Below are 24315 nucleotides of genomic sequence, written 5' to 3'. Positions count from 1 at the left end.
CCAATGTAAACCAAAGAGATAATGAAAGCGCCAAGAACCAATGATGTATCTTAAGTTCAACAAGATCATCCTAAGATACTTTGTTGCCTGAGGTGTCATGTATGCTAACCATCTAACCAAGGTACCTAGCCATTTGCTACCTTTTAAAGACACTCAACATTTGCAGCCTGAAGCTGCTGCCTCATAAACAAGTGGAAGGGCCAAGCACTGTTTAATAGTACTATAAGTGAAGTTGCTTCTGAAAGTCAGCAGGGTAGCAGGGTTTGATCAAAAGTGTTGTTAATCTTGTTTTGGAAGGCCACTGGAGCAGGAAGGGTCTTGTGTTGTGACATTTTTTTCTGCTGAGATGGAAGGTTATGGGTGTCTTAGAAACAGAGCTGCGATAAGAAGATCAGGAATAGGAAGTCATTTTTCATGCTGCGAAGAAAAGGAAGATGATAGAATGCAAAATAGGTGGAAAGTAAAGCCGGAAAGTAAATGGGAAGGAAAGGAGATAATATAAGAAACAGATGGTGACATTTCAGGAAATGTGCAGCAAGTAGAGAATGAAGGCCCCCATTTTAACAATGATTATGCCCAGTTCTAATTATAAATTACAGAAATTCTCTAGCTAGCATTTTCTCGAAACAGGTACCATTCAATTGGTGTTGGTTCTCCTCTTCCCTTTCCTCCTTCATCCCTTCCCCTCACCTTAGAATATTTGGAAGAATAGAAGCAAGTCGCCATGAGAGCGCAAATGTAAAGAATCTATGAGGAGTCGGGGACTGACTTTCTGAGACAGAATGCAATAGTTATACTGTTCAGTGCTGGAGTTTCTGATATAGATTTCTTACTTTTCCCATTTAGGTTTTGTTTTCTAGGCCAGTGGTGATTGGTGGTTCCCATATTGGAGGGATGGTGAGTCCTGTCCAATTTAAATTAGATTTCCAGGGTGAATCTATTTTAGGGAGGAGTTTCAAACCCTTGGACAGATCCTTTAGAGTCAGACTAAAACCCAGAATGGAAGCCACCAGCTGCCTCTATTGTAAGTTTGCTTAGATTGATAGCAGCCTGTCTTGTGGTTTGCCATGAGGGTGTAAATCAATGGAAACTAAGAGAGTGGAGTAGTATGGTTGCGTATGAAGAGGTCATAGATGAACAGAGGTCGGCAGACCTTTCCTGTGAGAGCTATGTAACCTCTCTGCCTTGAAAAGCCCTCTCTTTTCCTGTCCAGCTCTATACAGACTTACGCTGCAGTCCTAAACACATTGAGTAAAAGCCCCATTGATGCCAACTATGGGTAGGCTTGTGCCCTTTGATGCTGAGTGTCAGGATAGCTTTATCTCCCATGACCTCTCTTTGTGTAATCCATTCTAGTGAGGCATATGCACCACAAAGAACAGCATTGCTGGATTATACACTGACCTTAAGGAAAGAGTGATCTAACAGCCAGTTACAATTTTCCTATTCAGGGTGTTCTGTTTAGCGCTTCTGTATCTAGTAATTCTTGATTCCCAATTCTCTTCTGTTCATTGTCTTGCCAAATGGTCATGGGTGTAGATTTTAATGTTTCAGAATGCCTTATTCATAGACTGTTGCGTGTATGGTATCTGACATTTGAGTTATTAAAGAATCTGTGAAGTTTGCTCTAGTAGTTTTGATCTTTCAGCTTTCTGCAGTTCCTTCTCAGGTACTTGCAGCTGGAGATTTCTTGCATCCTGAAGGACTCTTGTATGCATCTGACAAAATGGATTCTCACCGATGGAAGTTTTTGCCACTTTAACTATATTTAGTCTTTCATATGCAACAGGAATATTTTCTTTTCTTTTTTCTTCCTTCTTTCCTCTTTTTGCACTAGGGCAGGAGGGTAGAAACAGTAGTCCCTCAGATGCTGCTGAACTACAGCTTCGACAATTGCTCATGCTTGCTGAGGCTGGTAAGATTTTGAGACCAAGAATGTCTGGAGAGCCACCGTTTCCCCACTTCACCAGGCTAAGCAGAAGTTAAGTTCAAATCCACATTTTGCTGGATGGTCTTAGGTCCAAATCACACTGCATAAATAATCCAGTTTGAGACCACTTTAACTGCCCTGGCTCAATGCTAGGGAATTCTGGGAACTGTAGTCTTGGGAGACATTTTGCCTTCTCTGTTAGAGAACTCTGGTGCCACTATAAGCTACAATTCCCAAGATTCCCTAGTATTGAGCCAGGGTAGTTAAAGTGGTTTCAAACTGGGTTATTTCTGCAGTGTGTTTTGGACCTTAGTTACCATCTCTCACTTAACCTACCTTACAGGGTTGTTAGGAAGGATAACATTGTAGGAGATGGGCAAGCCCTGTGACCATATCTGGATCTCCTCAGAGGATAGGCGAAATCTACATATAACTTTGTCATCTCAAATGTATTTGTTAACTAACTTCTGACAACCAAAGTGATGTGTCTTAAAATTGATTCTGATGTAGGTCAACTCTATCATAGGATTTTCCTGATACGATTTATTCAGAGGAAGTTTGCCATTGCTTTCCTCTTAAGGATGAGAAAGTGCAACTTGCCCGAGGTCACTTAGTGGGTTTTCATGTCTGAGCAGAGATTTGAACCCTAATCTCCCAGAGTCCTTGTACTACACTCAAACCACTTTTCCCTGACAACCAAAGACAGCCCAGCAACTATCTTCAGACGTTATTTATTTCATACACCACAACTGTCCCTGTTTGGTAGGGACTGTCCCAATTAATCTTCTGTTATCCCACTTTTTCAGCAGTTTTAACAATGTCTGTGTTTCTGTTTCCTCCCCCTATTTTCCTTCTTTGCCCTCATCTTACTACACTTGCTATAAACTGAGTTCAAAGTGCAAAAGTAAACTGCTGCATCGTCTCCTAGTCTGCGTGTTGTTCCTCCTTAATAATTTTTGTCATCTTGACCACACTCTGATGTTGCTCACTTTGATGTCCCTTGGTCACATGCATCCTAGTTTTTGTCTGTGATATGTTGGAGGGAATGCTATTTATTTATTTGATTTATACCTTGATTTTCTCCAAAGAGTGGCTTAGGGGAGCTTTAGATTTCGTTAACAATAGCTTATATCTACCATGGCTGCCTGACTTATACCAAATAATGTTTTAAGTTTTGTGCATGAGATTCAGATTCTGAGCTGAAAAGAATATCTTAACTCAAACATCTATGAGTTTCAATATTAATGATGTAAATGAAGCTTTCACCATGAGGGTGATGATAGATTTTATACTTATACTCACTGGTCTGTGGACCGGTAAAGCCATGGACGGATGCACGTAATTTGTGGTGAGCTTGCTGTGGATTCACACTTGGCCCTCTTGGGTTAATAGTACAGTGTTCCTCAGAGGACTGAGCTCAGCAGTAGGAATAATTTCTGATTTGAGCAGAGCCCAGATGTGCAGAATGCTGACTGGCTGAACTTTGTGGCAGTCATGAAGTCACCTCCTCTTCCCAACCAGCTGTGCAAAGTGTTGATTGCTTGGCTGTTGTAGCAGCCGTAAAAACATCTTCTCTCTTCCTTTGCATCACTGCTTCAAAATTATTATTTTTATGTACGACATTAAAAAAGGTGTTGACTACACGTTTAAGCACATTAAATGGAGAGTGAATTTGGGGTTCGGATGAGTATTGATGCAATGCTGCAGTTTGTGGCTTGGCACAAGAGAGCTTATATGCAGTACCATAAATCATGGCTCCTGGTTAATGAATTGCTTCATGACTTTTTTGAGTAAAGGAAAAGGACCACTTCTCTTTAAGTTCCTGTGCACGCTTGCATTATATATGCTGTGATGTCAGTTACAGCATTTCATTATCCTTACCCCTTCCCTCCTTCCATCTGAATGCATTTACTAAGTTGCTTATTTAAAGCATTTATATACATCCCTTCATCCAATTTGGATTTCAAGGTATTATGCAACCAATTTACCAGAGTCATTACTGATTCAGTTAGCAGGAGAACAGCTGACTTATTTGATAGAAGAGCTTTTAAAAAGTTTTTTTTCCTAAAGGGGAGGGAGGGGATATCTGGCCACATGTGGCTCACATGTTTTTACTTTTGGAAAACCATAGATGAACTTCCAGTAAATCTGTGGTTACACATTGGAATGGATTGTAAAGAACATGTTATTTTGTTCCAAAGTCAACAGCAAAGTGTTCTTCTACAGAATACGTGCAGAACTGTGGCTTTAATTTGTGTGTGAGTGTGTAGGAAGGAGGAACAGAACCTGGAATTGTTAGTTAACACGTCAGGGGGATGGCTTGCCCAAAAGTTGTTATTTCTGGATTTAACCTTTCCATATGCAGAGAGATCTCTGTGTGTGTATGTAAATTTGGCCCTCCAGACAGTTTGGCCTGCAAATCTCATCAATTCCACCCAGATTGGCAAATGGTAAGGGATTGTGGAAGTTGTCATCCAGATCACATGGAGTATATGGAGGACTATACAGGGCAAAGTTTTGAACATGAAACATTTCTACTCGCATCACCTAGTCTAGCATCCTGTTTATGGCAGTGATCAGCCTCTGGGCACATGGAGGTCCTTCTTGTTCTTGCCTTGCCCTGGCAGAATCTTTGTTTCTAGTGCCTACATTACTGCAGGGAATGGTGAATGAAAACTGAATTCATTTTCACTAATGATGAAGAAGTCATGATTATAATTGTTAGATGCAAATGCTGTTAACAAGTTGAACAACAATTCATATTTAATAATTAATCGGGGGAGGAGTAATTGGGGGTTGGGGATGTTTATCATAATTTCAATTGGTTTCTTTAATAAAATGTAAAATTAATAATCTTCTAACACGTCTTTCCACATTGTAATGGCTCCCTTTTGACCGGAGATATAGATCATCTTGAGGCTGTGTCTGCACAGAGGAAAAGAGACATTCCTGCTCTGTTCCCACATTGATCTGTTTAGATGTTGCACAGAGCCAAAACAGGCAAAACATGGGTCCAATTCGCACTCCAGGGTGATTCTCCAGATTAAAAAAAAAATCCCATTTGACCCAAATCAGGCCAGAAACTGGTGAATCCCCTGAGCATATGAACTGTGCACCAGTGGGGGGGGGGGGGAGGGCAGATGGAAGAGGTCAGAAGGACCTGGGGGAGTATGCTGCTATTTCTTTGCCTGTTATGGGTGCCAGTTGTGCAGACAGCTCTTTCACCCTGCAGATCAAGGAGCCCCAACAGGAAGCCGGATTTCCCATCAGTGTGGACATGGCCATATTCTCTTGTGTCTGTTGAACCTTTTAGACTTCTAGTGCCATTATAGACAATGAGTAAAATTGGGTGTACTGTTGAAATTAGTCCATGAACTTTTTCACAGCGTGTTCCATAAGGAGGACATAGCTCACAGTCTGCTCGAAGCAATAGCAGCTTCCTATTAGAAAGATGACACCATTGAATACAGTCCTTTCTTTGGCATTGTGTAAAAAGAGAGCCAAAAACAATATTTGAAATACATGTTTTTAAAGTAATCTTTTTTTTTCTTTTCACAGGTGGAAGATTGCAGTTCTGAAAAAACTCCACAGAAGATTGTTTTTTCTTCCCAAGAACATCTGTCAACAAAAAGATCTGCAAAGGAAGTCAATTTGAGAAACCCTGGTGTGGAAAAATGACTTCAAGTTGTATAATCCCAGTGTTTGCTTTAATAGTTGGTTATTTAGCATCTGCAGGTAAGTGGTGTTAACTTAATCTGAGTTTTATAGTAATTTTTGTTGTGAGCACTTAGAATTAAGCAGGCTTCTTCTGACCAATGTGGGACATTTATGTCAACTGCATTTCACATCTGTTAAATACAAGTGCATTATGTACAAATGTAAAGTTCCTAGTATTACTGTGTAATAGGAAATAACATTAGGAACATTATAATAATTTACAACTGGGGTGGAGAAAATGTGGTCTGTAGGTCACAAACCCTTTTGTTGTGTATTTAGAAGCACTTCCACAAGGCTCCTACACCCAGTTTTGGGGGGCTGGGAGGAAATTTCAGATGAAAATTGCCAAATTTTAGGAGTTGCCATCCAAAATAAATAAATAAATAAAGTTTCTAAATTCTGGGAGTGGTTAGCTCTTCACATTAGTTCCAACTGTATCCAGTCATTTAAAGCTAATAGTTATACAAGTACATATTGCCTTTTTGTTAAAGCAAAGATAATTTTAGAAAACATGTGTTTGTATCCTAAATGTGTTTATTTGAAGTTCAGGGATGGTTTCTCTCTACTACATACAAGGCCCATTCATAGGGTGGTGATCCAATATGGCAAAAATTACTTTTTGGGGGTTACAACTCCTACAGTCATGTTGGCTGTAGGAATTTGGAAGCTGTAGTCCAAAAAGGTAACTTACCATCTCTGATGGAGGAAGGAAGAGGACACTTTACCAGTGCTTATAAGTATGCTAAGGTTGGTCTGGAGAGCACCACAAACATAAAATGGTGCCTAATTTGTACGTATATCATGTTGATGCAGACTTGTTTTCTATATGGGCTATAGTAACCTTGTAAGGTATTCTGAGATCTGTTGGGGTCCCACTCAAAGCTCTAGCTGTCCAATAGAGCAAGCAACATTCTTGTCCTTCTAGTGCACAGGTCACCTCCAGTAACAGAGCATGAACTTGTAAAAGAAACATAGCAGATGTACAGTTTGGCAGACAGAATAATAATCTCTTAGAAGACCTACAAGAACTTGATGAGCCAACCACATGTGGTGATCATCCAGTAGCCCAAGGAAGGGAGAAGCCCCATAACTGTCAGGGACAATGAGACCCCAGGGTCAGTGGAGAGATAGGGATCTTTTCTGAAGTGACCCTATATCTTTGAAACCAGCCTCTAAAAGATGTTCCCCTGGTTCCATACATTTCAGTTGGCATTTTAATAAGGATGTTATGAGCTGGGCTTTAAATGGTTAGATTCTTTGTTTTTCTGGTTCTTTGTGTCTTAGATCTTGCTTTATGGTTTCATTTATCTTTGGTAAGTCACCTCACAGGGTGTGTATCTGGGAAAGCAATGCCTTGGAAGGTGATATAAAACTGCCAGCAATCAAATAAATAAGAAGATTGCAGGAAAACCTGTGGATCAGAGTCAAGCCTCAGAATTAAAAATTGAAAAAGAAAGAAGGGGTTTTAAGGGGCTGAGAAAGGATGTTACATGCTTGTATTAGGCCTTAGAAGAACATGGTCTAAGCCAGGGTTGGCAATGTTTGACCTGCAAGCTGGTTGTGGCCCCCGGGACCCTTGGGGATAAAAATTTTATTTAAAAATAATTTTAAAAGATTTTTAAAATTGGCTCCAAAATGCACTTTATGGATTGTAGAGGGCATTTCTACTACATTTGGAGGCCAAAAAATGCCCTCTAGTGGCATGGAGGACATTTTTACAAGGTTTTTAGTTTACCCTGGGCGAATTTAAACCCAAGAAAAGCCTTTTTTGGAAATAGGAATTGAACAGGAGATGTTTTCCACTCACTTTCTGTTATTTAAAAAGAACTCTCATGGGCCTGAAATGGTCCAGTGATGTCCGAAACCATGGCAAAAATGCCCCCACAGCCCTATAGGGCATTTTGGGCAAAAAAACTGATTATTTCTATGTGTTTAGGGTTGCCATATCCCGCCTGGGGGTGGGACTTTCCCGGTTTGGGGCAGGGCCACACGGTCCTGCCCCGGTTTGGCCCCACCCCTGGGACTCCCCCCCCCCCCCAGCGAGGCCCTGGAGGCAGCTCCACCCCTCCCCATGGCTGCGTGCCACCCTCCCAAACTCCCTGCCTGGGATAGCCTAGAGAGCAGGTCTTCAGGACACCTGCCACTCAGAGCTATTGCCAGCCCACTTGGTATATATGTCTTGCAAAAGGCATTACTTTCCAGGTTACAGTGAGGAAAAAAAGGCCATCAATCGTTCCTGTTTCCCTGGGAGTCTAAATGCCTCATCTTTTAAATGTCAGTATTCTTGTAATTCTTTATCACAGGATCGTTTTTGAGGCCCTAAACACCTTTACTTGTAATATGCAAATTTCTCCCAAAGCTGACCAATGGGAAAGAAGCAATCAGCCCTCCACTTGGGTTGGTTTTCAATGGCTTGGAGAAGGAAGACATTTTGCCTTGCAAGTTGCTGGTAAATAATAGAAGGCTTTGGGGTAGCAAAAGGCTGCAGAAATAGTTTGACCCCCCCTTAAACATCCATGGCTCAGTGCTATGGGATTTGGGAATTGTAGTTTCTTGTGGCACCAGAGCTCTTTTGACAAAAGGAAGCTGAATTGTCCACAGAGGAGGCGTTGCCTGGGGGCAGAGCCTCTTGCCAGCAGTCTGTGGTGGAAGAGAGGAGGCTGATGGTCCTGGCCACTTCCCTTGGCTCCCTCCCTCCCTCCTCCTCCTCCTCCTCTCAGAGTAGTCACAGCCAAGATGAGCTTCTCATTCACTCTCCCTGGCTTTTCTCTCCCCCCCCTCTGCACTTTGAGACCCCTTTAACTGCCAAAGCTCAATGCCACAATAAACTACAATTCCCAGGATTCCATAGCACTGAGCCCTGGCAGTCCAAGCAGTGTGTTTTGGACACAGAGATCCTCCAAATGAATCCAGTCCCTAGCTTTTATATCTCTCTCACTGCAGGAATAATAACCCGCTTTGAGACTGCTTTAACTCAGTGCTAGGGAATCCTGGGAATGCTAGTGTTTGGGAGACATTGAGACTTCTCTGTCAGAGATGGCTCTGAGGCCACAAGAGACTACAATTCCCAGGATTCCCCAGCACTGAGCAGTCTCAAACTGGACCATTTCCTCAGTTTGGATGCACCTGGGGAGGAATTCTGGGCACTGCAGTTCAACTACGTTTGGAGGGTTATGGGACTCCCTGTCAGAGATAGCTCTGGGGCCACAGTGTACTACAATTCCCAGCATTCCCCAGCACTAACCCAGGACAGTTAAGTCACTCTCAAACTGGATTATTTCCTCAGTGTGGATGCAGCTTTGGTGAGGAACTCTGGGCATTTCAGTCCAGCATTGTTTTATTTCTGCAGTGTGTTTTGGACCAGAGACAAGGTGACCAGGCATCCTCCTCCTTTTCCAGGACATGTCCTCCATTTGGATCATGGCTAAGAAGCATGGATTTATAATTACATGGGTGTTTTTAGCTTTTATTTTTGGCCATGTCCTACATTTTTTTTGCTTGGGTGCCCTACATTTTGGGGTGAGGGCATTGGTCACCTTGGTCAGATAGCTTTCCAGGGGTTTAACTGCCATTCTGCTGTGGTGCTGGAACAGACCACCATTCCCAGAATTCCATAGCATTCAGCCAAGACAGTTAAAGTGGTCTGAAACCAGATTATTTCTCCAGTGTAGATGCAGCCCAAGCCTTTTGCCTCTCTTATGCCTGAGATTTCAAAGCCCAGCCCTGGCACCACAACAAACTACAAATCCCAGGATTCCATAGTATGGAGTGATGAGAGTGAAAGCAGTGTGGCAGCAGCCTAAGTGTGCTTAATGCAGTTCTTAACATGGTGCACCTCTTGCCTACAGAGTCTCACAAGACTTTTTTGTTGAACAACTTGTACCCATTAACTCCATTTCATGTCTCCTTTATTTAGTGGGGAGGAATACAGACAAAACAAGTCAAAATGAAGAAAAACCAAAGTCCCTTGACCAAGTACACACTTCTGAGAAGTATACTTGGTGAGACACCTGAAACCAAGGGCAAATCCACTTTTTGTTTAACCATGTTCTATATGCATAGCCATGTTAACCCATGTTCAGTGTTAAACCTAAAGGGTTTGGTTGTGGAATAAGCCTCTGAAATATGCAAGAGGCAATGTTAAAATAAAGCCATGTTCAATGCCCAAATGTGCTGTTTGGAATGGGGAGAGGGGGGCGGCCAGAAAGGGAAGTACATTTCTGCGATTTGTCTAGGAATAATGTCAAAATGTCCTCCATTTTGATCATGCCTAAGAAACATGCATTTATATTAACATTTCTAAAAAAGCCTCAATTTTTTCACGTGTCCTCCATTTTAAAAAATGTGTCCTACATTTGAAAATGTTGTCCTGCATTTGTCCTACATTTGTCCCGGTTTGGAGGTCCTGACTTATGGCAACCCTATATGTGTTCATATACGAGTGAGTATGGTGGGGGGCTGTGGCCCTTCAAGGTCTCCTGGGGAACTAATGTGGATTCCTTCCCTTCTGCAATTGTTCTTGGACTAAGCAAATGAGTGGAAGATTAAAGCCTTTGGAGCAAATATACATAGCATCCTGCAGATCTATGTTTCTTGCAAGCTCTTTCTTGTCTACTGAGACTTTGAAGCTGGCTGCATATTGTTCAGATGAAGACGTCCCAGTTCTCAGAAATTTACAGAACTTTTAGTCTTCAGTTTGTACACTGAGAGCATCAGAGGAATGCACCATAAACTGAAGTGGCACCATGACCGTTATGTATTTCTTTTTATTTGGAATATCTTTTACTTGTGGGATGCAGGAGAAGAGGTGAGACAAGTTGAGGAAAAACAGACAGAAAGATTAGGAAAGTGGGAGGAGGAGAGAGAAGGGGGGGAAATTAGAGGAACATGGAATGTAATTAAAGTAAAACAATACGAAGACCTATATTGCAAAGTGCAGATAAAGAGGGATCTGATTAAAATGCAGAGCTGCCTTGAATTCTATTTTGGGAGAAAGGTGGAATATAAATCCAATAAATAAATATATAAATAAATATTACTTTTTTGGACTATTTTGGACAATTTACACCCTGTTCTTTCTGCCAAGCCCTGATAGTAGAAAGCCCTTGACCTGGTACACATGTTTCTAGGACTTCGTCTGACAATAGTGGGGTGATTTTTTTTCAGTACTGTCTGTGTCACATATTTGTGGTAGTTGTGGCAACCCCCTACGGCAAAAGTGAATATAAATAAATATAAATACAAATCAGGAATGTTATTATTATTATTTTTTACCTGAGAGAACACTTCTTTAGAAATCTCTAAATTTTCCAGTGCAACTGAGAATGTATTAATTAAATCTGCAAAAGGGAAACCAGAGAATTGGGGGTGTATGTGTGCAATATATATTGGAAAGTTAAAATGTGATTGTGACTTATTTGGGGCAGCTGGAAGATTCATCGTGCAAAATCAAAATTTCTAACATTGTTAAACAATGGGCACCTTTTCCTCATGAAGTCTCCCTTTTCCATAAAGAATGCCTTCCATATATAAATTAACAGAAAGGTGTTTTTTTTCTTGGAAATTTGTTTTCAAGACTCAGGTTGCGCTTCTTTTTGTGAAGTAGCTGTCAAAACATTTTGTATTGGTCCATACTATAATTAGCCAATCTAAAAGACTGTGACACCAGAGCTTGGAAAAGTTACCCTTTTGATAACTCCTAGAATTCCCAGACAGTAGACTGGGTGTTATGGAAATTGTAGCAAAAATGTAACTTTTCCAAGTGTTGTTTTCCACCAACTTCACATTGATTTGCTGACCGATGGTATGCTGAGGACAGTTCTGTAGCCTGGAAATGGTAGTAAAAGGCTTAAGTTCTTCTTGTGGCACAAAAACCCAAAGGCCAGGAATGGTCATTACAGAAGAAGCCAAGAGGTGATGTAGTGGGCAGACTGGATACAGGATGGATGATTTGTTTAAATCTGTGATGTCCTCATTGTGGAAATGATGACCAGTTGTATTGGAAGACATGTCTGAGCATTAAAGCTGGCCTTTTTTCTCTCTTTTTGCTTCTTCTGCTTTTTCTTTATCATCCGTTACATGGAAAATAGTACTTTTTCAAGAATGTGTCTAAACCTTCTGGGACTTTCTCCAGGGCTGGATTTCACAAAAGGCATGCAGCCAGTCCTAACTTTGATTTCTTAACACTGCACCATGTGTTAATGTTGTAATGGTCATATTTTATGACAAATAAATATGTAAAAATAGGATAAGTATGTCTGATGGTGTAGTATGATGAGATGGAAAACAAGCTATTGATTAATAACAGCAATGCTTAGCATTAGCGCTTGAAAAGGAAATTAGAACTAAATTAGAGCTAACTAATTTAATTAGGAAACTAATTAATTGAAAGATATTACTGGTAGTTATCTTTCCAAGGCAAATGAGTGTTTGGTCACTGTCATAGTAATAATATGTAAAAGATATTATTTACTTTCCTATTTCTTGAAAATACGAATTATTGCCCTGTCTACCTTTGGTGTTTCTTCAGCACTCACAACAAAGCACGAGACAGTAACATGTGCTAGCATTTAAACCAGCTAATATTTTTCCTCCATCATTTAGTGGAGCACACCCATGTAACTATAAAAGCAATTCAACGTTATAAGGCAAAAGGAATGAAATTATCCCTCATATATTTATATTCATAATGAAGTTTAGTTGCAACAATTGCAAGCAGGGCCCCTATTGCAACTTCTCACCACACTGCAGATTGCTGGCAGAAGAGGGCTGGAAATGTCATCCTGCTGTACCCTGGTCACCAGCAGAACAGGCTTTGTTGGTTGCTCAGAGTGGCTGCTGGCTGTTAACAAGAGTTTGGAGAGTTGAGTCAGGAGACAATACGTAATTGTGCATTTGATCTTGTCCATAATCTTTTGTCTTGTTTTTAAATCCCAGTATAGTTACTGAAGCCAGCATGGCATAATGGTCTGAGTGCTGAATGGAGACCAGGGTTTGATTCCCAGCTCAGCCATAAAACCCAAAGGGAGACCTTGGGCAAGTCAGCCTCAGGGAAAGACAATGGCAAACCTCCTCTGAATTAATCTTGCCAAGAAAGCCCCATGATAGGTTTGCCTTTGAGTCACCATAAGTTGGAAACGAGTTGAAGGCACACAACAACAAACAACAGTATGAAAAAATGTGGCAAGTTTTCCCTTTTCTATAAACCTAACCTGGCCAATCAGAAGACTTTGCACTACCAATCACATGGGTTAATCTTGCACATCCTTATACTTACACAATGCTTTATGGAGCTTGGAGATTACAGCCAATGGAGGCTTTTTCTCTCTGATCTTTAACCACTATGAATTTAAAAGAATAAAATCTGGATACAGGCAGGGGAATTTAAGCGCTGTATGGTCTTGATCTAGATTGGAGTTCCATAACCCTGCTGAAAGAGTTAAAGGTGCATGTTACACATTTAACATAGTGTCTAGTTCAGGGATGGGAATAATTTAGCTTTCCAAGTGTTGAAATGGAATTTACAGCTTTTCTTACATTGGCAGTCATGGTAAGGATGGATGGGAGTTCCACTCCAACAAAATCTCGAGGGCTGCATGATTCCCATCACTGCTCTAGTTTAACCCCAGTCATCGTGAGAAGCTGGAAGGAGAGAGAAACACGGACATTTTAAAAATCATTGGAAAAGTGGGATGGTAGAGGATGATAGAGGATTTGGGACTGTTCCTGCCAAATCAGGATAGTTGGAGGGTTTGAATTTGCCTAGTGCTTACAATATTCCTGGCTGATGTCCTAGATTTTCTTAGTATTTCCTCAAGTCAAAATATATGCCTCCACACTCGCATCTCTTAATACATAATACTGAATAATAACTGTTTGAATGTTCATACCAGTGAAGTGTTATATCCCTTCCTTCCACTGTTAACATGTCCCCATGGGTAGGCTTTTGTTTTTAGTTTTGTGCAGGGCATATTATGACAGCTGTTACTGAAGGGTTCCCTCTGGAATAGATCGTCATGATTTTGTTTTATTTATCTGTTTTCTTTTGCATCTCCTTTGTTACTTAATCCTGATAAGTGTAGTGTGTTGTGTATCAGCTCTGACTCATGCAGCACCATGGTGATGATTGGCATGGAAATGGAACAATGAAAAAACAAACAGTTCATGTACTGCTATGCATTCCCCCCTTTCTTTTAATAGGAAAATCCTCATAGGCCTTCTACAGCTGATTTGAAAAATAAATTTAGAAATCCAGATAACAGAAATCCCTTGAGCAGCATGGTGAACTATATCTTGGGAATGGAATAAAAACAGAAATGTGCACTGACTTGGGTGGTCCCCCCCCCCCCCCTTTTGCTGGTTATCCTCCAGTTTCATTAAAGCCATGAATTATATTTTATGGTTTCCTCCACAATATTTGGTCAGACTTTGTTGGGAGGTGCAAGACAGGTGTGAACATACTTCCTTTCCTGAGAGCAGGAGTCAGAACATGTGGACAAAATTTGATTTAAGCTGCATACTAAATTTCCACAACTTCCTTAAAGGTTTTAAGAAAACAGCAATGCTTTAAATTTTATGGGAAATCAAAATGTTTTGAAGTATATGTTGGGCTTAAAAAGAACTGGAAGGAGACATGGAAGGAGAGACCACATAGGAAAGGTGGTAAATGAATACTTACCGTAGTTCAAATTGTACCATTCGGATGTAAACTTTATCAAATAGACAGATGGAAAATCTTCTCCATGGGCTTGTGCATTTGGTCCTGGCTGCTTGAGAAGGAGCTCAATAAAAAGCTGGAAAAAAGCTAAGACTGGAAGAAAGTTGAAGGTCATTAAACCTCATCCCAAATTCCTGTGGCTAATCCAGATCTTGGAAAAGTTAGACTTTGGAATACAGCCAGTGCCATGCTGACTGGAGAATTTTCTGGTGTGTTATCTTCAAATGTAACTTTTCCGGGCTCAAAACATTTTGGCAGTCTATATCCAAATATTATTTTGCATTCTCATTTTCTACTTTATGTATACATTAACATCTACAGCAGTTCCAAAGGCAACTCAAAAATTGTTGTGTCCTCTTACTAGTACCAAAACTTCTAACAGACTTCCAGATATTTACTGAGTATATGCTTGCTAAAATATCTTTTAGAGCAATCTGAAATTTTGAAGACAATTGCTGCTGTGATTCTATATTACAGCAGTGGGATAGTGTTGCAGATGCTCTTCTGAGTAACTGGACATCACTGTCTCAAATGTCTTTTCTAAAATGTAACACTGTATAGGTCTTTTCTCCCCCTTCTTCTTTTGGTAAGAAATTCACTTTGAGTACAGTATTCTGAAACTCAGCCAAATAAATATGTGAAGTGGCTGAGAGGCATCTCTTTCCCATTTGTTTTCATGCCCCAGTATAGATAGAGAATGACTTTCTAAAGTGAAAAGTGTCCTCCCTCGACAGAAATTATCCATAAATAATGGTGTGGAGAAGGAACCTCAGTAGTTAAAGGGAAATAACCACTTCAGGAGAGATAGGTGGCATATTCCCTCCTCATATTCTCTCTCTCCTTCCTCATATTCATTCTCATATATATTATGAACATACAAAATGGACATGTTTTGTTTTTGTTCTACTGAAATTCTGGTTAATTATTTCTGTTGCTGTGTATCTTCAATTTGTTTCCGACTTAGCGGGTTTTCTTGGTGAGATTTGCTCAGGGGGGTTTGCCTTCCTGCAAGGCTGAGAGTGTGTGACTTGTCTAGGTTCACCCAGTGGGTTTCCATGACTGAGTGAGGATTTGAATACTGGTCTTCAGAGTTGTAGTCCAATGCTCAAACCACAACACCATACTGGCCCTGATCCCGCAAGACCCTTCCTATGCTTATACAGCCCTTCATTTCCCTGGTTCCCAACTCCAACTCCTTGACTTGCCCAAGGTCCCCTGATGTATGCTTGTTTAATGGGTTTCCCCATTCTAAGAAAGCTCTTGTATTCTTTCAGAGCTTGTCTGTGGCTTTAGTTCACTGTGCCTTTATTAATACAATGGAAAATAAATCAGAAGTCTCATTGAATAAACTGAGTAAACATTGAAATAGGGCATTTAATGAAGTCTGACTTTAGATGATGCTAGAGAAATTCCTGGAAACACCAAACTGAGGTTGCCCAAGCCTCGAGCTGTACACTTTTGTACTCCAGTTGAACATCCACAGGGGAAAATGCTCTTGAACTGCAGCACTGGAGTTCTTCAGAAATGCTTATTCAGTGTATATTATAGTGAAATGATACCTGTTCATCTTGCTGTCCAAACTGCTGAGCCAAAAAGATGTTCTTTACCACATATTTTGAACCACGTTCTATTTTCCTTTTGCTCCTTTTATTCAGTTTCTCTTCTTAATGTATGGTTTTGTGCCAAAAAAAAAAAAGTTTGGTGTGGTTTCCATGAATACTACTAAGATTTGAGCAGGAAGAGACTTCCATTGATGTCATGGGTTATAAAACTCTTCAACTTAGGGAGAGTTTAAAATTAAACCTATAAACAGAATACGATTGATTCCCTATGCTGCTTAATTCTGCTTCCAGATTGTAATCTCTTTATGCAGGCATCAGTGGAATGACAGCACTGAGGTAGTACTTATCTGGATTCTAATGTTGTTGTTGTGTCTTCAAGTTGTTTCTGACTTATGATGACCCTGAGACAAGCCTATCATGGGGTTTCCTTGGCATGATTTGTTTACAGGAGGTTTGCCATTATCTTCCCTTGAGGCTGAGAGCATGTGACTTGCCCAACGTCACCTAGTGGGTTTCATGGCAAAACTGAGACTCGAACCCTAGACTCCAGAGTCATAGTCCAACACTGAAACCACTATGCCTTAGTCTTCTTAAAACAGGATGTTCAGCCTCTCTGGCCCTGGGATTAAATGTTACCCCCTGGAATCTGTTGCAGCTGTGGACAAGTACATAGGGACCACCAAATGCAGTGTTCAAACACAAATCAAGGAACATGAGCGACACTGCAGACTGGATCAGCCAGAAAAATCAGCAGTAGCAGAACATGTTATAAACCATACTGGGCATAAAGTGCTGTTTGAAAACACTGAAATTCTGGACCATGCCAACAACTATCAGATCAGAATGCACAGGGGAGCCATTGAAATCCATAAACACCTGGATAACTTCAACAGGAAAGAAGAAACACTTGTGTGTGTGTGTGTGTGTGTGTGTGTACACACACACACTCACACACACACTCCACTCTCTTCCATGCCAGCATTATCTGAAGATGTCAAGCCTGAAAATCCCACAAAAAACTATGGCTGCCAGCTATGAAAACCTTCAGATTCACAAAGCCACAGACTTTGTTGCCTCTTTAGCATAAAAGTATAACAAAAGTCTGGAAACCTGCACTGTATTTGTAAAATATACATTTATAAGGTCAAATAATGTGATTTCTCCAGTGTTGGTTCGGCATAACTCTCATTGACCTTAGGCCATCAGATGTAGTTGGAATAAACTCCCAATAGTTGCTGGCCCATGGTGTGCTGGTTGGAGATGATGGAATTGTCCACCAACATGTGGGAGGCTGGGATTGCAAATTGGGTCATACCAAGGCAAACACGTTGCTTCCATCCAGTCATACAAGTGAACATAGTTTAATCTTGAAATAAGTTCTGAATCCACATTTGAAGAAATGTATAACATTTATAGTTCCTGAAAGAAGAATCACAAATACCTGCATGTGCTTTTTTTTTAAAGGAAGAACCCTTGGTGCCTATGTGTTTTGAGACTTTTAAATGCATAAATCAGAACTGCAAGCAGTGTTAACAATATTGGCACATACAGATATATTCCAGTGGAAAAGTTTGTCATATGCAAGAACTGTGGGAGTTCAGTCACATTTTTTTAATGAGCACATCAGGACAGCAATTGTTTTTCCAACAGCAGATGCATTTCTAACCAAGACACTTGGGGTTATAGTTTTTACACTACTTCATGTGCAACTTAATTCCTCTTGCAGCCATCCAGCTGCTTGATAGGTGTGTGAATTCCCCACGCAATAGTCAATGTTTTACAAGCTGTCAGTTATTTGGTTATATACAGGCAACAAGTTAGCCTCTTAAGTATTCATCTCTCATGTTGTTTGTTGGTTGCTTTCTTAATCGAAGATTCCATTTTTTTGGTTGTAATACTCTCTCAAGAGTTTATAGCTGTGAAAAAGTATTTGTGCTGAAACAAGGGGGAGGAAACCCTATCTCCAATTTTTACTAAAGTGTAGTAAATATGAGGGTTGCCAGAAACTCCACCTCAGTCACTCTGCCTTGTGATAACAGTTATTTATTCAGAAAGTTGATGGAAATGACAAATAGGGACATAATTATCTATCATCTATGACAGGTTCCATTTTGCCAGAAATCAGAAGTGGAATATGTGAAATAAATAAAAGAGGACCTCTGACCTCTGCACAAAGCAACTTGCCCACAAAACATATTCCTGGTTTAAGGAATAGTGCTTTTGGTTCAGTGTACAAAGTTTTAGACAAGTATGAGATGGTAATTCTTTTATTAGGTCAATCTAATCTGATGGGTGAATCCATTATTATTCTCGCTGTGTGCCTTCAAGTCATTTCTGACTTATGGTGACCCTAAGGAGAATCTATCACAGGGTTTTCTTGGCACAATTTCTTCAGCAGGGGCTTTACCCTTGCCTTGTTCTGAAGCTGAGAGAGTATGACTTCCCCAAAGTCACCCAGTGGGTTTGTGTGGCCAAGCAGGAATTCAAACCCTAGCCTCACAGTGTCATAGTCCAACAATTAAAATACTACACCATATGTGTAGTCTGGGCGGAAACTTTCATTTAATCTAATGCATCTGAATTATACTGAAGTCATTACGGGTTCTTGAAATGGGAAAATAAATCAAGTTGAAGACTCTGAACACATTGACACTGGAAGAACTGTTCCTTTAACCAAAGGATTGGAACATGTAGCCCTCCAGATGTTTGTGGAATACAACTCCCAGCAGCCAGTGGTGAAGTATAATGGGAGTTGCAATCCAGCAACATGAGGACATGTTCTTTTTTCCTGCTTTAAATCAATCTTCAAGTGAAGAACCGAGTACTATCTTAGCTTCTTTTCTGCCAACACAGAAGAATTTACACATGAAACAAGAAGTATTTTATATTTTTATGGTTAGGAGCTGATGTACCATTCAACAGTGGACCCTTTCTTACCTTTTTACTGATCTTTTAACCTGCCAGTGATTTGCCAACCAACTGCATTTTGATGTTGAACAGGAAAATGCCTTAAGTTTTTGGATGCACTGCATGGCAATGTGAGTAAGTGAAAAGTAAATGGCTACCATTAGAAACAGAATGTTGGACAGGATAGAGCTTGGCCTGTTCCATGAGGCAATTCTCACATTCTGGCATAATGCATAAACTGTCATTTTTATTAAGTTCTGTTTACATGCGACCTGACCTTCTATTTTAATAGGCAAAAGAGAGAAGAGCATACTAAACCTGGGGTTATACAATTTGTAAGATGTTTTCTGATTCTTTTAGTGGACACTCGTTCCAAGTGAAATAGTTTATACAGACTTTTTAAACTTGTTTGGCAGATAACAAAGCTGAAATGTATTTCATTTGTGTAAGAACTTCCTGTACAACTTAGTTTTCATGTTGTCTGGGTCATCCATCTACCCCTGAACAAATGTCATTGTTAGGAGAGAATAGGTCATTTGAGTATTTGCAGGTTGAGTCTCCCTTATCTGGAATTTCAAAACCCAGATCCAAAATTGTCCACATAGGTGGACAGTGACATGTTTCCTTTCTAATGGTTCAATATACACAAGCTTTGTTTCAATTTATTAAAAAAGTATTATATATTAAAGTACATTCAGGCTCTCTATATAAGGTGGATGCAAAACATATAGATTTTAGTAGGATGTAAATTTTGGGCCATTGTTGAGTTAGTCTTTTGGAAGATTTATGTTTGTGCTAAAGTGTTCTAAAAAGAAAGATGATTCTTCTAGAGCTTTCCTCATTGTATTTGAAATCTCCTATTTAAAAACAAATGGTGCCTATATTTTGGAGTGATGATATGACTGGAAATAGCCCCATGTCAATTTATTTGGGTTTTTTCACACTACACAATTATAGCACTATGATTCTAGTTTAGCTGTCATGGTTGCATTCTGTGTAATCCTGGGATTTATAGTTTGCAGAGGAACTAGAGCTTGCTGGCAGATAATTCTTCATGCCTTCCCCCTCCAAGTCAGTTGTGACCATGTCAGTTAAAGTGGAATCAGAGCACTATAATTGTACAGTGAGAAATAGACTTTTGCTGAAGTCCTAGTCCTATTCTTATCATGGATAGTCATCTGCAATGAACTGACTCTCCCCTGTCCCGAAACTCAGATATATATGCATCAAAAAAATTAATGGATACAGTACTGTAATTACTAACTCTGTAGCCAAGCATGAAATGAATTTTCCTTTAGAAGAATGGACATTCAAGACATTCAATACATTCTCTGTTCCTCTCTCATGATGGCATGCAAAATTTCTTAATCCAGGTTGTGCTCAGTAGTCCAGAAGTTCCCTTAGCTAGACCACTCATAACAAAAGTTATCTTCTCTTTTTATTGTGGCTGTGCACCTTCAAGTAGTTTCTGACTTACGGCGACCTTTAAGGCAAACCTATCATAGAGTTTTCTTGGCATGTTTCTTCAGAGGGGTTTTGCCATTACCATCCTCTGAAAATCTCTTTCCCTCAGCATTTGCACAGTTCTTCTTCATTTGGACCTTACATTCACCTCCCATTAGCACATCCCTGGCTTTTTATCTCTGCTGTGCGAGGAGTTCCACTTTCAGATTTCTTGTTCCTTTGCTAATGCTTCAGAGTTGGTTCTGTTGGCCAGTAACTGCAGACTAGGCTGTCATGAAATAATAATGATGATAACCATGTTTATGTTTTCAGTGTTCTCCATCAAATGAACTTTAGCACTGCTGGACTCTCTACCATCTTTTCATCTGTCAAGTCCAGTTTGCCCTCTGCTCAGTTCAGTTGTATTTCTGTATTTTCAGAGGAGCTTTGAACTGGTTTGTTTTCTGGAGAAACTTTATCTGAGTTATGGTTAATTTTAAGAAAGGCACCCTTTATTACATGGCTAATTCATTACGGCTGGGATTCACTTAGGGACATACACATATGTGAGTCATGTTAAGCCTGTTGAGCCAGAAAGTCAGCATTGTGCAAGAAATATATTGTATTGATAGCAACAGAGTTGTGCAGACACCATGTTCATCTGTGCCTTGTCTTTCCATTGTGGTTGTGCATCCTATACTTTGCATTGTGGTTGTGCATCTTCAGATTTGTGTTGCAATTGTGCATTGCGGATGTACATCCTGTACTTTCCATTGTGGTATTGTATTATGCATTGCACAGTGACACCCAGTCATTGATGTGTTGTGTGATGTTGCTATTCTCCATCTCTACATGTGGGGATTTATGCTAATAGATATTAGATTGAGGTCTACTGTATGTTTGTTTTTCCCCCTCTTTAGCAGTAGTGCGTACAATGCCAGTTATATTCTGTTAATGTAAAACATTCAGAGTACAGGAAAGAATGGTTACTAAATGACATGATAAATGGCAGCAGCACACTACTTATTAACATTATCTCTTAGCCGTAAGATAACACAGAAACTAAAAAAACTACTACACTGTAGGTCATTTTTCAGACCTTGAACAGAATAATATTCTACAATTTAAAGTAACATTTATTATGCCCTTTCCATATTCCAGAACGCAGCCCCTTTTATAATTTAGTATTGTGGTGTTTCCTCTATGCTGAAACCTTGTCATGACCGTTTCCATTTCCATTCATCCTTTTCTCTTTACAAGTTCTAAACTGTATCTGCAGTGAAAAGCCTCCAAGTAAGTCAACACATGAACACCAGACCAAGAGTTGTTTTTTATTGATATGATTCAGAAGAAAAGAATTGTAATGAAAGGTTTCTGAGTGCTGCACCATTTAATGATGTTATTAAATCTTTTTGCATGTTGGAAAACCATAACCAGCTACTCTGTTTCTTATTTTTGTCCATTTGAAATATTGTAGATAAACAGTGACCAAGAAGAAATTTAGTCCTGCCTAGATGTGACCCGCTTTGCATGAAGATTCACAGGAGCTCAGTGGAGTGAATCAGCTAGACCAGGGGTAGGCAACCTTTTTGAGCCGGGGGCCGGGTTGCTGTCCCTCAGACAACTGGGGGGGCCGAAGCCAAAAAATAAATAATTAAATAATTTTTTAAAAAATTAAATAAATAAATAAATAAACCGGGACAAATGTAGGACAACATTTTCAAATGGTGGACACTTTTTTTAAAAAGTGGAGGACATGCAAAAAAATTTGCTGATTTTTTAAAAAATGTTAATATAAATTTATGTTTCTGAGGCGTCTATAGACAATTGCCCCCCCTTGCCCCTGCGCGTGAGAGGCCAAAGGCCCCGGCGGCAATCGGCGGCAGGACCGGGCTGGGGCCGGTCTCAAGGCCTTGCCGGGCCGCATCTGGCCCGCATCCAGCCCGCAGGCCGCAGGTTACCTACCCCTGAGCTAGACAAACACAATCTTTGCAATCACTTTTGTTAAAAATTCTCAGGAGTTTGTAACCTGGGATTCAGAGTCCGACAAGATAACACTATTTAGCTATATATCACCTGAGAGATCACAAGTTTTGTGAGGGTCCCTTCCCACATCCCACACAGAATTTCTCAGATGCAAACTGGGACATGTGTGGCCAAGCAACATCAAAGTGTGGTCAAGATGGCAAAAGTTATTAATGAGGCAGAGCATGCAATCTGTGAGAGTTTGCAGTGATTTACTTTTGCCCAAGCCTACTGAGAAGGACAAGCTTATGCCCACTCCTTTCCTTGCTAATGAGTTTATTGAGTGAGAACTACTTTTACAGTTTCAACTCAGTTTACAGTAATTGAAGTAAACTGAGGACAAAAGGGGAAAGTGGAAAGAGGAGAGAGAAACTGGGACATTCTAAAAGCAACTGAAAAAGGAGGACAAAGGAGTCAATTGGGACTTCCCCTTTCAAATCAGTACAGTTGGAGGACATGCCTTTGTAATTTCTCAGTTTTTAAAATTGTTTGTCACACTCAATACAGAAAGGGAAAATTTTCATCCTTCAGAATTACTGGCCCCAAGCTATAAAGCATCAGCCACCATCTTGAGGGAGAGAGAGGCAGGCTAGCACCACCAGGCCTGCCTGGAAGAAGACAACACCTCCCTTCAGCCACCATCTTGAGGGAGAGAGATTGTATTGTATTGTATTGTATTGCAATTTTTATTGTACACCACTATGATCATTGCGGAATAGCGGTCTATAAATAAAACGTATTATTATTATTATCATCATGGAGAATGAGCATGGACTCAGGTAGCTGGTGTTTGGGGACTGGGTTGGAAACACACTCCACCAGCCTTGTCCTTTGTGTGCCTGTTTTTATCAAGTGCAGAAGAAGATGCTTTCCTGTTAAAGATAGCACTGCCAAACCAGTTTTATTTTGCACATGGAAATGAGAAGCACCCACCATCATTCTTCACCTCACACAGCAAAATATTTTGGCTAAGGTCTGCCAAGATCTGAGGTTCTGAAATTTCAGGACGTCCAGTTTGTGACTACAAAACACAACAGACCAAGGATGTCTGTCTGTATCTCTCTTTACCTTCTTCATCTGAGTTCCTTTTGGCAGGAGGAAAAGAGAGGAGAGAGTCTAATAATTCAGTGCATCAGTATAAACCTACTTGTGGTTAATATTCATTCTCCTCCAATACTATCTGCTACTTAGGTGATAATCATTTATCACGGACCCTTCCTTACCAATTCTCTGCATAATGCCCTCAGGCTTAAGAGTACTGTGGACATCTCATTTTCCTTCCTCTCTGTGCATATCACACTGTACTTGGACTGAAAGACAACACTTTCATTCAAACATAGGATGTCTCAGAGCTTCAACCTAAACTCCGGTTTTGATTAGCCAAGAAGTTATAGGAAGATCACACGTGAGCTCAAGAGCATAATTTTGGGCCAGCCCAAACATTTTGCTGCCTGAGGTAAAAGATAAAATGGCATCTCCGCCTTCTGTTCCATGTAGAGAAGCTGGGCTGGCAGTCAAACCTAACTGTCTGGATTTTATTCCGTAGCTGATTTTTTCCCTATCTCAAAGTACTTAATTATCAACTCCTTCATTGCTGTAGTTTAAACTGAGTGAAGTTACAGTTTGCATATTGAAATTGGCTGGGGGTGAAAGCAGGTCCAGTCCTGACCATCAGCCAACGTGAGGCAAATGCCTCAGGCAGCAGATGCAACATAAAACTCTTGGCTATTCCTTCTGAGGCTTCACCCACACTGTATAAATAATCCAGTTTGACACCACTTTAAATGCCATGGCTCAGTGCTATGGAATTCTAGGAACTGTAGTTTGTTGTGACACCAGAATGCTGTTGCCACAGCAAACTACAATTCCCAGAATCCCATAGCATTAAGTTATGGCGCTCAAAGTGGTGTCAAACGAGATTGTTTCTGTAGTGCAGGTGCAGCCCCTCTCCCTTGGCCTTTCTTCACTGTTGGAGGCCAGTGGTGTTACATTTGACCTGTCCTGTTCCCCCAAAC

The 24315-nt window shown here is 40.4% G+C and overlaps 1 protein-coding gene across 3 annotated transcripts in view; it reads left to right on the top strand.

The window, feature by feature from the left end:
* The window catches only part of LOC149316472 (transforming growth factor beta receptor type 3-like), a 182764-nt gene that overhangs the window by 22273 nt on the left and 136176 nt on the right, over window positions 1-24315 (top strand). For all 3 annotated transcript variants that reach the window (XM_089515596.1, XM_089515597.1, XM_089515595.1), the window contains exon 2: window positions 5489-5665. In XM_089515596.1, coding sequence (XP_089371722.1) covers window positions 5605-5665 — 61 coding nt within the window. In that variant the 5' untranslated portion in view covers window positions 5489-5604. The remainder of the gene's footprint in view (window positions 1-5488; window positions 5666-24315) is intronic.

The sequence above is a fragment of the Sceloporus occidentalis genome, unplaced genomic scaffold (assembly GCF_023333645.1).
Source record: "Sceloporus occidentalis isolate IW3139 unplaced genomic scaffold, rSceOcc1.0.p SCAF_3, whole genome shotgun sequence".
Classification (NCBI taxonomy): Eukaryota; Metazoa; Chordata; class Lepidosauria; order Squamata; family Phrynosomatidae; genus Sceloporus; species Sceloporus occidentalis.
This window is presented reverse-complemented; position numbering and strand designations above follow the sequence as displayed.